The 15,670-nt window shown below is 43.8% G+C and overlaps 1 protein-coding gene across 10 annotated transcripts; it reads left to right on the top strand.

The window, feature by feature from the left end:
• The first annotated feature begins 3,184 nt into the window (after window positions 1-3,184).
• Window positions 3,185-15,438, top strand: LOC114499959 (zinc finger protein 883-like). Of its 10 annotated transcripts, none has more exons than XM_036028909.1 (5): window positions 3,193-3,402; window positions 7,063-7,306; window positions 9,933-9,988; window positions 10,314-10,442; window positions 11,681-15,438. In XM_036028909.1, the coding sequence occupies exon 5, from the start codon at window positions 11,750-11,752 to the stop codon at window positions 13,541-13,543; it is 1,794 nt and encodes a 597-aa protein (XP_035884802.1). In that variant the 5' UTR covers window positions 3,193-3,402; window positions 7,063-7,306; window positions 9,933-9,988; window positions 10,314-10,442; window positions 11,681-11,749; the 3' UTR covers window positions 13,544-15,438. The 10 variants fall into 10 exon arrangements, 9 of the variants coding, with proteins under 9 accessions (XP_035884802.1, XP_035884801.1, XP_035884795.1 ...); XM_036028908.1 differs by having other exon boundaries at window positions 10,314-10,479; window positions 11,700-15,438; XM_036028902.1 differs by having other exon boundaries at window positions 10,314-10,479.
• Window positions 15,439-15,670: the final 232 nt, after the last annotated feature.

The raw sequence follows: 15,670 nt of genomic DNA, 5'->3' as shown, positions 1-15,670 counted from the left end.
TAAGCTTCAGAAAGCTGCAGGATGTCCCTGTGAATCTAGGAACTTTCAGTGGAAGGTGCCTATAGTGCTAGGGACTTACAGCTGCCAGATACTGAGTTTAAGCATAGTCCTTCCCAGAGTGGGAAAGGAACAGGGGTTAAAAGTGAGTTATGGTTAAATCTGGATGGGTAAAACTATGTAGAAAAGGTTGTGAAAGTTTTAAACCTGGAGGAAAGGAAACCTCAACTACTCCTTTTCTGGTTTTATGGTAAAGGAGCAAGTCTCTGCCATTGGTTTTGTTTCTGATCAGAAATCCTCTGTACCTGTAGACCTGTTTAAAGCCACCTGTAAGACCTAGGAAAGGTTGCCTGTAACTGGTTGGGGAGCATACCTTTGCCACGCGGGACCCGGGAAGGGCCATTCAGGGCTGATGCTGTTTCAGCCTGAGCCAAAGGAGCATGTCTCGGCCAAGAGACCGGGCCGGAGAGAGAATGCCTCTGCCTGCGCACTCTTCTTATGGAACTCTGTGTTTTGGATTTTGCTCTGTATCTGCTCTGAAAAGGAAATTGACGATTCCAGGGAAAGTTAAAACTTCACACTCCGTCAGAAAGTGAACAAGGGAAAGCATAAGATATGTAAAGGAAGAACGTATATAAAAGGCTATCAGAGGGAAAAGGATTTTCCTTCACACTTTGTATTTTTGGTCCAGCCTGAAACACAGTGAGCCTTTTATTATAGCTCAAGAAATAATCTATTTAATTATTGTCTCTCATCCATTAATGTCTTCTACTCCTTCTAGAACAGGGGTGTGAAACTCATTTTCACTGTGGGCCACATGCCTTCAAAGGGCTGAATGTAATTTCAACTCCTTAACAGTTAAGGAGTAATGATATTTATACAGTCGTAAAATTATTTCAGCCCTTTGAAGGCAACCGTAAGGCTAATGTGGCCCCTGGTGAAAATGAGTTTGACACTCCTGTTCTAGAATTCTAGGTATTTACATTTTGTCATTCTTGATTTATATTTATATTTTTGCTGTTTATTTTATTTTTCAAATCTGTTTTGGATCTCAAGAAAGACCACCTCTTCCTTCAGTTCATTCAATTATTTTTAAGAGAAATCATGTTATGGCCTCAGAAAGTGCTTTTTCACTCTCCCTCCTTGAATTTCTTTAATGGAATTACCTTTTATCTTAATTGTCTTCTTTCACCCCTAGTACCTATATGTCACTGAATGTTCAGATTGTTCTGACTGATCATCTCTGGCTGCTGGGCCATTGACACAGGATTCGTATACCCAGATCAGGTCTGGTTGTTCGGGGACCCCAAATGGGAGCAATCCCAGAAATAGTGGAAGGCAAAGTGGTCTCTATTCTGCAAATCATGGTGGCGAAGAACAAAATAAGCAGCAGCACTCTTCAGATGCACTTGAAGAAAGCCTTTCAGTTCCCTGGTCTCCTAGATTCCACCTTGGCTCCTTAGGTCCATGCGGCCCAAGGCTACCAAAATTAACTTTGCCTTCCTTCCTTCCTCAGAGCTTAAGCCCAGACACTAATAGCAATCAGAAAGCACCCCTGTTACAGAACAGACCCGTGAGGCAGGGGGGCAGTTGAAGATACTGTTACCAAACAGACCCCCCCCCACTCTCCTGGGGTCCCCCTGTACTAGGTTCAGCTTGCCTACCACCCTTAGGAATTACGTCTCTCAATGCCAGAGTTTGGTGAAAAGGAATGGGACTATTCAAAATTTATACAGACTTAGAGGAATGACTTAATGTCTTCATTAAAATCCCGAAGTCCCTTAAAACACCCACAAACACACACAGTCCTTCCTTACCCCCTTTGCCCAGTCAGGGGTACCATATCTCGGGGGGGGGGGGGGGGGGGGGGGCGCGGAATCTGAGTCTGTGACTCAGCTAGCCCTCAGCGGTCCCCAGCACCATCAGCTATGTCACCTCGATCACCAGGTTTTAATCCAAATCCAAGTGGCACCTTCTCATGGCCCTCCAACAAGAGTCTTTCACCCCCTTCCTTCCTGCAACGTCTCTCCTGCAGTCTTCCTAACTGGTAAGAGTGAGCTCTGCCTGACTGCTACATCTTGCTTTTCTGTTTCCTAAGCGGCATGGTTAAGGGAGCCCCAAAAACCACAGGTTAGCCCTCAAAACCACATGGTTTAAATCCCATGTGGTTTAAATCCCAGAGCTAATCTTCCTCTGCATCCCCATTTCCTACTCCTCCCCCAATCTGCCACACCTGCCAGCATTCTGGTATTTTTTTTTTTTCCCCAGCTTTTCTGCACAGGTGCTATAACCAGGGGAAGTTGCCTCTTAGTTACAGTCAGGGGTCAAAGTCACTCCCATCTCCCTCGCTCAAAACATGGCCACAACTACTTAACATATCTATGAAACTAACCTGCTGTTATAGATCTGTTAACCATTCTTGCATATTGGGTATGAAGCTAGCCAACTATTGAGATGCAAAATAATTCAATGGCCCTGCCCCTAGTGTCCCATCCTCCAGTTCAGGATTGTGGGGGTGAGGATATCCTATATTTCATAATTCCTGGACACCTTGAGTTCTGGACCCCATTATAAATCCCTCTTTGCAGGCGGGGCCCTGGCTGTCTACCCTCACACTCCCACACACACCAGTGCTGCCATCAGGACTTCAAGCGACCAAGATCTCCCTTCTACACTCTCATTACAACTCCCTTATAGTGCATGGGACAGATGTAACGTTTTATTTACCCAATCCCTAATCTATTACCCGTCTAAGATACGCACACCGTCTGTTTCATTAAAGGGTGGCCTAGGGCTGAGGATCATGTCCTCACTCCTGTGACCGCTTGAGTGGACCCACGATAAGGAACCTCGAGTGCAGGAGCCACCAGCGACTGCCCCTCAGAACCCCTCCCACCAGCTGAGCAGACCGCAGCGCGTGACTTCGCCTTTAACCTGGCAGAATCGGGGAGCACCGCCCACGAGGACGTGACCCCACGACCAGACCACGCTTCAGTTCCGGGTCTTAACGTCACCCAGGTTCCCGCTGAGCGCCTAAATCGGTTTAGACTACCGGGTCTGCTTTAGCCTGTAACAAAACAGGACGGGGTAGCCCCGCCCACGAGGACGGATCGGAGGAAGCTTCCGGTTGCCACCTTTCCCCTGCCAGGTAGGGGAGTCGCGCCGGCCAGGTGAGTGCTGGACCTGCCCGTCCGCTTCTCTGTCTGCGGGGTTGTGTGCTTCTCACTCTGTCTGCGAGGTGGCTGTGGACGCCACGAAGTTTAGGGCTAGCCCCGTCCCTCGTGGGTCCAGGTCCGGGAGAGAGCCTAGGAACGCTTTCGACTGCTCCAGGCTCGCTCACCCCCTCTCCGGTTGCCTCTCCTCCTCGCAGGACACGAAGGGAAATGCAAACTTGAAATGTGGCAGGTGAGACTGAGGGGTAAGGGGGTGGAGAAATAGAGGACAGAAGAAAAAAGTATTCTGAAGACTGAGAGAAGAGAGTCTCCGCTAGAGTGGAGTGGTGCCCTGGGTTAAATGCCACTGAGATGCCTTTGATACCGAATCTGACAGGAACCACTTGGGTTCTTGTATCCTGAAATAAAAGTATTTAGTTCAGGGACATTGATAATGAAAGTAAGATCTATTTCATCTCTGCAGAGGGCGGGAACTCTGGCTGTCAGAACCAGCGAGTCTCACCGAGGTGAGAGAAAAAGGTTTTATAGGGTTGCAGGGGTTCTGCTGGTGTTGCGGTTTCTGTTAACCTGTAGGGTCTAAGGAAGAAAAAGGTTCTTTGTCTTTGTCACCAGGTGATTGGTTTCAGCGAAATTTTGCTCAGCAGGTGTTCTCTATTTTTCTTTCTGTATAGGGTAGTTGAAAACAAGATGCCTACGTTTCATATCTTCCTCTCTTCACCCTAGGTTCTGTGGATAGAACTTAGGAGAGAGTTTATTATTATTACATATTTCTTTCTAGGCCCTAGGTTCTAGGAATAGATCATTATTTATTTGTATTTCTCCATTAGGACAGTGTTCTTTCATTCTGGCCAGCAAGGTGATTGACATGGTCTCCTATCTCACCTTGAGGACTGCTAAGACCCAAAAGAGATTATGGGATTTGGCTAATAGCAGTCTGTAGGTGTCTCTGTCCCACTCAGTGAGGCTCAGGAAGTTTAGATCTGGCACTGGAAATACAGTTTGTAGAAGAGAGGCATGCTTACTGTTCTCCCGTTACCTGCTTTCAGAAAAATGAATTAGGCCCTTAGAATTTCCAAAGGTAAGTAATTTTTCTCAAACTCAAACTCATGGCTTTTGTATGTTAGATGGGTTTAGATCCATTGCAGATATTCTTTTTGATGTTTAAATTATTGTATTTTGATATCTCTGCCTCCAGACTTCCCCCTTCCAACCCATGCTAACTTATTAACTAGGTAATGAGTAAGGGTCAGAGACCACTTAGAAATCTGGCGTGGCCATCCAGGTGACACAGAATGAAAACTAAACCAGTCAGTACCTTGGAGCCTCTTTAGGACTTTTACAATAAGCATAAAGTACATACAACCTCCATATCTGAGAATGATGGAGTAGCTTCTATCACACTGACCCTCCTATCAGTAGTAAGTGTAAAAGCTAAATAACGTCCTTAAAGTAACTGAAGGTATTAGGAAAAACCAAGTCAGACAGGACTTGAAGGAGAAAATTGCTGGAGAGAATGTGGGAGCATCTAGCCTAACCCCACATTTGCCTGTATGGCAAATCTTGCAGCTAACTAAAATGATAATTAAGGAGAAGTAGGAAATCTTATTTTTGCCAAATTCAACTTGAGGCATAAACAAAAAAAGGTATCCTGATGCTGTTTAGATATCGAACTCTGAAGATTATGGAAGAAGACTTAGATGGAACTTGAGATTTCCATGGCCTCGACATATGCAGGTGCAAGCTGAAACCATGAGAGTAGATAAAATGAGCACAACGGGGAGGAAAAAAAGCTTGTATCTACCACTTATTTCTTTACATCCATCCCATCCCATTTTGAAAACAGATTTGAGTCATTGGCAGATCATGTAGAATGAGAATAAAAATGGTCTGTAGGTGGTTGCCTAACAGACTTTAAACTTCAGGTGATGAAGAGGAACTTTAAGAGATAATAGAACTCAGATTTTGGTTTCACTGAAGCAAAGGATACAGGGGGTTTTAAGAAGTTCAGACTGATAAAACCGTTGAATTCAGTGGAGAGTTCCAGCATGAGAGGAATTCTATTTTAATTTGGCAGTGTAAAGACCTCATAAGACTCTGCAAGAACAGTTATTTCTACGGCTAAGGTATAAGGCAGGTGATGCTGGGCTATGGAATAGGTAGAGAGAATATAGCTTCAGAAAGGTGGCTTATGAATGGGGAGGTTAGTTGAGATTTGGGATTGAGGGAGCCCAACACATGCAAAAGGTGGTGATGTTCGTTTTTAAAATAGATATTAAACTATCACCTTGAAGAGATTTATATGATATAAGACACAGGTGGCAAACACAACGTCGACGGGCCACATCTGGCCCTCCACCTTGTTTTATCTGGCCCAGCACCTTGTTTCCACCTGGCAGCAGTGCTCCTTGCCCCTAGTTAAGGAGTAGTTACATTTATACAGTCCTAAAATACCTTTCACCCTTTGAAGGCAGCCACAAGACTGATGTGGCCCCTGGTGAAAATGAGTTTGACACCCCTGATGTAAGAGATCAGGGATATTTGACGTAGCAATGTTCTACGTGAGTTGAGATTATTTGAAGGGCAGTGTGGGATACAGTGATCTTGAATAGCAGGGACACTCCATCCCTGAGCCAGGAGGAAAATCATAACAATTCCTGTGGTTTACTGGGTTGGTTCTTTTAGTTGGTAAGACTTTTTAAGTACTTTCCCCTTTCACCCTGAAGGCAACATCATGAAATACTGAGAATTATCCACTGAGAGACTGAGAATGAAGGCCTTTCCTAAAGTCATTACCACTTGAAATGCAGTCTATCTGATTAAAAAATCCTGAGCCTTTGGCCACTAGGTCTCACTGCCCCCATGGAGAATACAGGTGTTGGTAAATCTAAGTTGTAAAGGTGGGTAGGTAGTGGGAGGCTAAGAGAGAGCACACCTGATACTCTCCAATTTTGATGGCATAGGTACAATGTTGACTAATGTTTGAATACAGGGCTTGATGAGAAAATAATCTCAGAAGGGAAGAGAAGAGTAATATGGTTGGAGAATATGCTAAGTGAGAAATAACTACAGAGTGGGAGGAAAGAAAATATTATCAATGATGGTGAAGAGGTGGTGAGATAGAGGCAGAACACAAGTAATTGCTGGTTAATCTTTCATTCCTTCTCCAGTATTTATTAAAAGTCTTACTGTGCTCCATACTGTTCTAAGTGTTGGGCATACAGTAGTGAATGAAACATACTGTGCCCTCGAGTTGTTGACTATCTAATTAACACAGTGTGGTAAGTATTATCATAGAGGTCAGCTTGGGGTACTGCTGAGAATGTATAAGGAGCAACCATCCTGATCTCTGGGGATCAGGTACAGTCTTTTGGAGGGGGTAATGTCTAACATTGGGTCTGAAATGTGAGTAGGGGTTCACTAAAGAAAGAAGGAGAAATGGAATAACAGTTTGTGGAAGTTTCAGACAAGAGGTGAAAAAGGGCCTATTACTAGGCCTGTTTAGTGATTTGAGGGGATGGAAACATGAAAGGGAGGTGATGGCAATGGGCTGGGTGAGTAAGCTGAGGGGAGGTCATCAGAGCCTACTAAACTTTGCTGAGGAGTTAGGACCTCATCCTGAAATATTAAATGATTTTGAGAAGTGAAGTGAAATGATTAGATATGGGTTTTGGAATTCTAACTCTAGAATTCATTGGTGGGGTGAGAATGTTGTTCAGGGAAACCAGTCAGGAGGCTATTTTAGTAATGCAGGGGAGGTGAGGAAAGTGGCAGAGGGCACAGAGAGAAGAAGGAGGTCTCAGAGCTGATTCAGGGAGCCATTTCTCAGACTATAGAGAGGATGACTTCTCTATTAAATCGTTCTATTCTTTCCTCTGTTCCATCTGTACTCTAGCAACTAAAGCCAACCTCAGAAAGACAAGGGCAAGTGTCTACACAAGTTGATGTTGCAGAACCTGGAGAAGCTGACAGAGGAAGAAAAAAATTCAGGTTTCTCCTGTAAGACCCTCATCTGTGTAGAGGTCCTCCCAGATCCCCTGGGGTGAAGTGGTGAAGGCCTGGGACAAGGCCCTCAGCCTCAGAGGAAGAGGGCCCAGAGGAAACTGGAGAGCAAGTGAAGGGAAAGACCCTTCAGTTTGGTGAGTATGGGGAGAAGTTATTCGAGGGTGGGACAACTACCGTCTTCTGTTTCTCCTTTTCTGGACTGTATGTTCCCCCTGCCCCCCACCCCATACTTTCCATTTTTTTTTATCTGACAGGGAAACTGCCCTGTTTCCACTCTGGGAGACAATGTAGTTCCTGAACAAACAGAAATCTGGCATATTTCCACATGTTCAGTAAGCTTACCTCAGAAGTAAGTGAAAGCTAGTGAACCCCAACACCCCAAAAGCAGAGTTCAGGGGCTATGTTCTGGGTCAGTGAGCCACCAGTACTCACAGTGAAGCTAAGAGGGGCCAAGATGTGCAGGCTAACTTTAGAGACTGTGGTAGAGTTTTCACAAGAGCAGTGGAAAACCCCCTCCTCACCAGAGGTAGTGCACTCCACAGAGCTCCAAGGTCCCCAGCACTGCTTTCCTGGGAGCGCATGCCACATTTCACACGTGTGGCACATTTCATAGGTGTCTCAGTCCTCTTGCCCAGTGTTTTCTGGGTCAGATTTTAGTCTGTTGTGAGGCTTAACACATTTCGTACTGCTCACGAGTTTTCTTGTGTTTTTCGCACCATCTGTTAAGGACCGCTCACGAGTTTTTGTGTTTTGCACGCCTCAATCCACAAGCAAAAATAAAGTATAAACAGTTTCTGCTATCAGAAGAGTCTCACAAACAATGGGAAGACAAAGAAACAATTCCCAAATGAAAGGAAAGGAGGAAGCCTCAGAAAGAATGCTAAATGAAATAGAGGCAACTCAACTATCAGATACTGAGTTCAAAGCAGTGATTGTCAGGAAGCTCAATGAGCTCACAGTGAGCTACCAGAAACTACAGGGAAGCTACAGTGAGCTCACTGCAAACAATATCAACATGAAAAAGGAAATAGAAACTATCAACAAGGGCCAAGAGAAAATGAAGAACAGTTTCTGCTATCAGTAGCGAGAGACTGGATAATGACAATAATGAAGGCTCTCCGGAACCAGGGACAAATCTGTCCAGCCCTTCCTCTGAGGGTTGTCAGGTGATATGAAGCAGCATAAACCTATGTGTATTCTAGCGAGTGGAAAGAAAAAATTTCCTACGAGAGCCTGCAGAGTTTGTGCCGCCCATGGAAAAAGGAGCGAATCTAGATACTTACGTAAATTTTGTTTGGTCCCTCTTCATAGAGGAAAATGTTTTATGCAGTACCATACATTTAAAAAGTACTAGGAACTTTAATTATTTAATTAGTTTAATTGTTTTTTGTAAACAAAAAATGTTATAATTATTGAAAAGCAACACCTAAAAGTGCATTATGATCTGTCGTTATGATGATTTAAATAACGTGCAGTTTGCCCAAAAACGTGCAGTCCCTGGCGTATGTCTTAGAGATTTCTATGCAGTACGCAATGTGTTAATAAGGTTGAAATGTGCCTTTGGCTGAGAGAGGCCACTTCTCCCCAGGTGATATGAATCCAGATGTGACTGAAGTGGCTCTTTATGGTCATTGAATGTCAGGGAGCCCCATGGTAAGGTGTCAAGGAGGCAGGACAGAGTGAAGACATCTAAGGACACCAGTGAGCAATCTGGAGGGTCGGGAAACACACACAGAAACAGGAGGCAGATGGCTTTCCCAAGATCCTAAAAGCAAGTTGACAAGCTTTTTTCTAGGTCAGACCACAAAATCTAATATCCTCTAATGTCTTCCTGTTGCCATCTCCCCTGTGTTTTTCACAGGACGCGTCAACTTGTCTCCTCTTGACCAAATTAGAGAACTGTGTTCATTATGGGAGTTTTCATGCTGGGGTGATGTCCTCTGGTCATTCCCAGAACTTCAGCTCTTTTTAGGAGATTCCTAGGCCCCTGGTGGAACAAACCCTACTGCCCTGTGTTAGTGATGCTATGACGCCCCTGAACCAGGGAAGACAGAGCCCAGGACAGAAAGGGGAAAGAGCAGAGGGAGGGAGGAGTCAGGTTCATACTGTCCAGTCAGGGATTCCTTTTCTACCAGAGTAAGGACTCAGAAACCTGGGGTGGAGTGAGGGTGTGAGAAAGGAGGGGATTTTCATCCCCAAGAACCCGTGCCATCCATCATTATCATTCTACGAGCCCCTTCACACTTTCTGAGCCTTTATACCTTCTTAAAGACCTGAATTTTCTCCCATACTGCCTAGTGTCCTGAAAATGAACACCTTATCAGAACACAAGAGCATGAGGAATGGTTCCTTTTTTTATTATTTTTTATTTTTATTTAGAGAGAGAGGAAGGGGGAGAGAAAGAGAGAGAGAAACAACAATTGGTGGCCTCTCACATGCATACCCGCAACGGGAACCAGGCCCACAACCCAAGCCTATGCCCTGACTGGGAATCAAAGCAGCAACCTTTTGCTTTGCAGGATGATGCCCAACCAGCTGAGCCTTGCTGGCTGGGGCGAGGAGTGGTTTCTGATATCTCTTCTTTGGGGCCCCCATTGGATGTACCATTGGGTATACTGGTATACCAATCCATTATTTTTTTTCCAAATTAAATTTCCAGAGTTTTGTTTTCCATATTAAGTACTATCATTTTGTGCAGAGAATAAATCTAAATTTATAGGGAGTATTCAGATTAAGTTTTTTCTCTGTGCTTCCTCTCAGCTTCCTGAGCTCCAGCTGTTCTTTTTCCCTAGGAAGATTCATGAGACACTTCTCAGGTAAATTCTAGTTCATAGTTCATATCATAGCCTCAGAAAAAGGACCAGGCCTGAGTAGAGGAATAAGTAACCATAGCCTCTATTTGTTACTTTACATGCTATCTCCCACCTACCTGTCTGATGGTATACTCCCTCCTGAGAAAATAACATCTTGGGCATGATGAAGCCTAGGTTTCCCCTGCCTGAAGCTGGGTTCCCCGTAGCTGGGCTCTTGTCATCATTCTCAGATTTCTATGATGTCACAGCCTAGTTTAATGGAAATTACCATCTCCTGGGAGCCTTCAGAGCTGAGTTATTGCCTAAACCCTACTTTTTCCCCCTGCAGTTTGTCCAGTCACTTTCTCTCCCTGGACTTCACAGTGTTGTACTCTGCAGCTAGAATGACAATTGTCCCCCGTTGCCCAGGACTGAAAGGTTTCCCAGGAGGCAGACTTGAGTGCCTGAACGATCCCAAGTAAACTGGATGAGTTGGTCACCCTCTTACAGTTGAAGTCAGTAGTCTCTGAACTAGTGCATGTATAAAGTTCTTTCCCTTCCTTCCCATTTAGGAAATTCTGAGCTGTTGACAATAAATGTAGTAGAGTATATGGGAAAATAACTTATTAATAAGTGATTGCTTCACATATGACTCTCTAGAAACAGGAACTATCTAGAGCAAGAATTTTCTCAGACCCATATCTTGCCAGATATGACAGGATTTCATGTAGTCAGACAGTAAACAGTGCTGTACCTTAAAGCCAGTATTTCTAATGCCATGGTTCCGTGTGTTTCTCTTCACTTATCTCAGAGTTTAGGGGAGGTTTTGTTAAAGTGTGCCAGTGCTGTGACAGCTGACAGATGTGGCACCAAGAGCTAAAGGAAATGGGAACGTGTGTCTCCCTAGGCCTTCCTGATGTCTGCCTGGCTTGTAGGGAAGGCCTTCAGGGCAGGTGTGGCTTAACTTTACTGTCAGCTCTGATCACTGTTTAACTCCTTATTATCTCAGATTTTTCTTTCTTAGCTAACCTTGAATGTGCTTAATTTTAATTTTTATTGATAGTTTTTCCTTATAATCAGTACTTTTTTATGTATTTATTTGTTTTTAGATATATTTCTTTTTAGAGAGAGGAAAGGAGGGAGAAAGAGAGGGACAAAAACAACAATGTGGGGTTGCCTCTTGTGCGCCCCCCATTGGGGACCTGGCCTGCAACCCAGACATGTGCTCTGACTGGGATCGAACCAACGACCCTTTGATTTGCAGGCCGGCACTCAATCCACTGAGCCACACCAGGCAAAGCTAGTCAGTCCTTTTTTAATGTTACAAATGTCTTTGTTGTTATTACTGCTTATCTTCCCTTTTTTAATAATTTTATCCTCAAAAAAACATGTTGCCCTCAGTTATTTTAATTACCTCCATGAGAAGGTCCATCTTGTCCTTACAGCTTTTCATCCGAAATTAGTAGATACTTTAGTCCTATATTTCTGTGGCCGAACGCACAAGTTTGTTTATTTCATCCAAATTACTTCAAAACCCTGGCAACAAGTGTACTTTAGGATATGGATGAGCTGAACTTTTTTAAAGCTACGTTTGTTCATGAGAATTCTTTGAGGTTCTTACAGAAAGCTTTGCAGTGCAGTTGTTTATCCTTTTTAAAATCAACAGTTGTTTATCCTTTCTAAAGTCGTCAGTTGACTCCTGGTGTTCTCTGGCAGGCATTTTCTCTTCTCTCAGTATCACCTAACTGGTTCGGAGCATCCTGAGTGCTGGGTCGTGCCAGAACAATGAGAAGGCGCAAGAGTCCTGGAACCCGTCTGAACAGACGTAGATCTGAGGCTCGGCAACATGACAGCATCACCCAGATGACCTGTGCCAGGGCCAGGACAGGGACCAGCGTCAGGGCCACCTCCTCGCTCGCCACTCCTGCCCCTCTGTGCCCACAGAATGTAATGGCAGTGGCCACACTTGGGCGCCCAGCTAAGATTAATGTGACCTTTGAGGATGTTGCCGTGTTCTTCTCCAGAATGGAATGGCCCCTCCTTACTGAGGCTCAGAAACACCTGTACCTCGAAGTAATGCGGGAGAATTTTGCGCTTATATCCTCTTCAGGTTGCTGCTGTGGAGCAGAGAATGTGGAGGCACCCGTTGAAGAGAATGTTTCTGTAAGAGCGTCTCAGGCAGAGAATCCTCATGTAGCTTTGTCTTCCCAGAAAAGCCACCCCTGTGAGCGTTGTGCGCCAGTCTTGAAAGACATTTTCCACCTGGTTGAGGAGCAGGGGACACAGCACAGCCAGAAATTGTTGAGGTGTGGTGCATGTGCAAAACAGTTTTATTTCAGTGCCAAGTGTCACCAGTACATGAGAGAGAAGCCCTTCCTAAGAGGTGTTGACAGGGTCTCACTTGCAAAGGGCTGCCATTTCAGTGTATCCCAGGAGCTTTTTACCTGTGGGGAGGTTGGACAGGACGTCCTTTCCATCTCAGGTCATATTCAAGAAAAGGCTACGCACGCCAGGGACAGGCCAAATGAAATGTCGATGTCTGAGGTGAGTTTGCAAAGGAAAAACGATTACACCAGGAAAGAATGTAAGAAAGCCATTGGCTGCAACCATGCACTTGCTCCAGATCAAGCTGTCCTTGCTGAAAGACAGTGTTTTGTGTGCCATGAATGTGAAAAATGTTTCACAAGACTCTCTGGCCTTCGTTATCATCAGAAAGTTCACACAGGGGAAAAGCCATATAAGTGCAATGAATGTGGGAAATGCTTCAAAGATCGCTGTGGCCTTATTCAACACTGTCGAGTTCATTCTGGAGAAAAACCTTACAAGTGTGGTGAATGTGGGAAATCCTTTAGCCAAAGTACCAGCCTCATTCAACACCAGAGAGTTCACACTGGAGAAAAGCCATATAAGTGCAGTGAATGTGGAAAATACTTTACCAGAATCTCTAGCCTTTATTGTCATCAGAGAGTTCACACTGGAGAAAGGCCTTATGAGTGCAGTGAATGTGGGAAATCTTTTATCAGGAACCATCATTTGCATTGTCATCAGAGAATTCACACTAGAGAAAGGCCTTATGAGTGCAGTGAATGTGGGAAAGCTTTTATCAGGAACTCTGACCTTCGTTGTCATCAGAGATTTCACACTGGAGAAAGGCCTTATGAGTGCAGTGAATGCGGGAAATCTTTTATCAGTAGCTCTGGCCTCCGTTATCATCAGAGATTTCACACTGGAGAAAAGCCTTATGATTGCAATGTCTGTGGGAAATCTTTCACATGTAGCAGTGGCCTCCGTTATCATCAGAGATTTCACACAGGAGAAAGGCCTTATAAGTGCACCGAATGTGGGAAAGCTTTTGTCAGGAACATTCACTTGCGTTGTCATCAGAGGGTTCACACTAAAGAAAGGCCTTATGAGTGCAATGACTGTGGGAAATCTTTCATCAGCAGCTCTGAACTTCGTTGTCATGAGAGATTTCACACTGGAGAAAGGCCTTATGAGTGCAGTGAATGTGGAAAATCTTTTAGCCAAAATTCTAACCTCTCTAAGCACATGAGAGTTCACATGGGAAGAAGTTCCTAGATGTGTAGGAAATGTACAGATTTTTTGTTCAGTGTTAACACTGGAGGAAACTCTGAGACCCCATTTTTCTGAATGTAATCTCATACATTGAACTGTCAACAGTGGGAGGTTTTCCATAAGTTTTGGTTAATGTGGGAAGTATGTGTGCCTGGGTTATACTTTCTAACCTGCCCAGGGCTCTTGCCAGATTTATGTCACTACAAGTTTATGTGGCTGAAGCGATTTCAGCTGTACCACCTGCCAGGTCTCCATAGTTTGCATCAGGCACCATCCTAATGTGCTCAAGAAAGCTGACTTTGTTCTCTGATTTGTTGGAGGAAGTTAGGAGTAGCCTGAGCCCTATGAGATCTGCATTTCCTTCACTCTGAGTAGTTGGGGCATGGGCCAGACCGAGTGTTGACCCCCAGAGAACATATTTTATTATCCAAGTTCAGCTGATGGCTTGCAGAAGGACTGCCTTTTCAGGGGCATGGTTTTCCTAGATACCTGTGATGAATAATATTTCCAGTGTCAAAGTTACCACTGCAGTAACTGCCAGATCCATGTCCCTTTGGTTTGTAAAATAATGAAGGCCTTTTTGTTTAAGTCCTCTTTAATCTTGGTAAAATGTTTTATTTACTGTGTGGGGTAGATTATAAGCAGACTTGGGCTCTACAGCAGGAAGAGGTAAAGAACTTTTATGAGGGTCTCAAACTTCTCTGCCCTCGAGGGGCCATTATGGTGCCAAGATTAGCTCACCAGTTTTTGCCAAATTTACATTGCTGCCCACATGTTCCTAGAAAAGACTGCCGGGCTCTCTGGTACTCATGTGAAGCCTGGATGCTATGAGTTTTAGGAGACTCAGATAACTTTCAAGAGGGGGTCAATGTGACAACCTCAGGTGCTTCTGACAGCAGATGAATTTTTCCTTTGTTCACAGGGTACTTTTGAAGGTCTCGCAAAGGGCTGTATGTCCTACTATCTGCAGTTCCATAGGTGATGGTCACTTGGTTGTAGGACCATAGGGGTTAGGGGAAACCATGATTGCTACAGAATAATGAGGATTGGAGAAGACTGCAGCCAGCTGGGTGTAATGTGCCTCTTCTAAACGTGCATCCAGAATTATTTCTGTGAAAAGACTGCAGGTACACAGATCTGAGAATCTCCAGTCATGTTTATTTTCTGTGGCCAAAGTCATTGTTACTGAAAATAATCAAAAGGTTTTGTGGACTGTGTACCCTCTCAGGTGTTCACTTGAAAACCACCTGTGCCCAGGCAGGAAATCAAAGATAAAGAAAAAATGGTATCTGTGGTCCAAGGATGTGGCTTTTGTGATCCAGCCAGTGTTGCTGTTGATTTGGGTGAAAGTCCTTCATTGTTTGGTATATTTGATGTCACTGAGGCAAGGCTGATCCACAGTGGGTTGCCAAACCTATTTGCCAAAGAGTGTTGGCATGTTTTTGTTTTATGTTGAACCATTTTTCAAAAGTTTTCATTAGTAAACGTATTTATAGTATTGATGAATTTTGACATATCTATTAAACTGAAACCATCACTACAGTCAATACTGACCATATCTGTCACTGTCTTTTTACTTTACATCCTTTTCTAATCTCTCCCTGTCCTTTCTAGCTCTCCAAGTAACTATTGATTTACTTTTCACTTTAATAGATAACTTGGCATTTCCTAGAATTTATGTGATGTGAATAAATGTATTTTTTCTGCTTTCATTTATGTTGCACAAATACTTGGAGATTAATTAATGATATACTTGTAGTTCATCTTTTTTTCACTGAGAATTATTCCTAGCTTTTAAGTACATTGCATTTGTTTATCCATTCATTTGTGCATGGACATTGGGTTATTTCTAAATTTTGATTATTGAAAATAAAGCTGGGACAAACATTTGTATATAATTCTCTATATGGATATATGTTTCATTTACCTTTGTCAAATAACTCGTAATACAGTTTCCAAGTCAGAGGGTAGGTGAATGTTTAACATAAAGAAATTAGGGAAAGTCTTCCAGCCAAGGTGGTGGTATAGGCAGACAAGGCTCGCCTCTTTGCACAACCACAACAAAATTACAACTAATATATAGGACAACCAGCAGAAATGGAATTGAATACAAGTCTGACAAAGAATTAA

The sequence above is a fragment of the Phyllostomus discolor genome, chromosome 6, assembly GCF_004126475.2.
Source record: "Phyllostomus discolor isolate MPI-MPIP mPhyDis1 chromosome 6, mPhyDis1.pri.v3, whole genome shotgun sequence".
NCBI lineage: Eukaryota > Metazoa > Chordata > Mammalia > Chiroptera > Phyllostomidae > Phyllostomus > Phyllostomus discolor.
The sequence above is the reverse complement of the archived record's forward strand: the minus strand, read 5'-3'. Positions and strand labels throughout refer to the sequence as shown.

Coding starts and splice junctions, on each gene's coding strand:
- LOC114499959 (XM_036028910.1), top strand. CDS start 11,750: ATGAGAAGGCGCAAGAGTCCTGGAACCCGTCTGAACAGACGTAGATCT.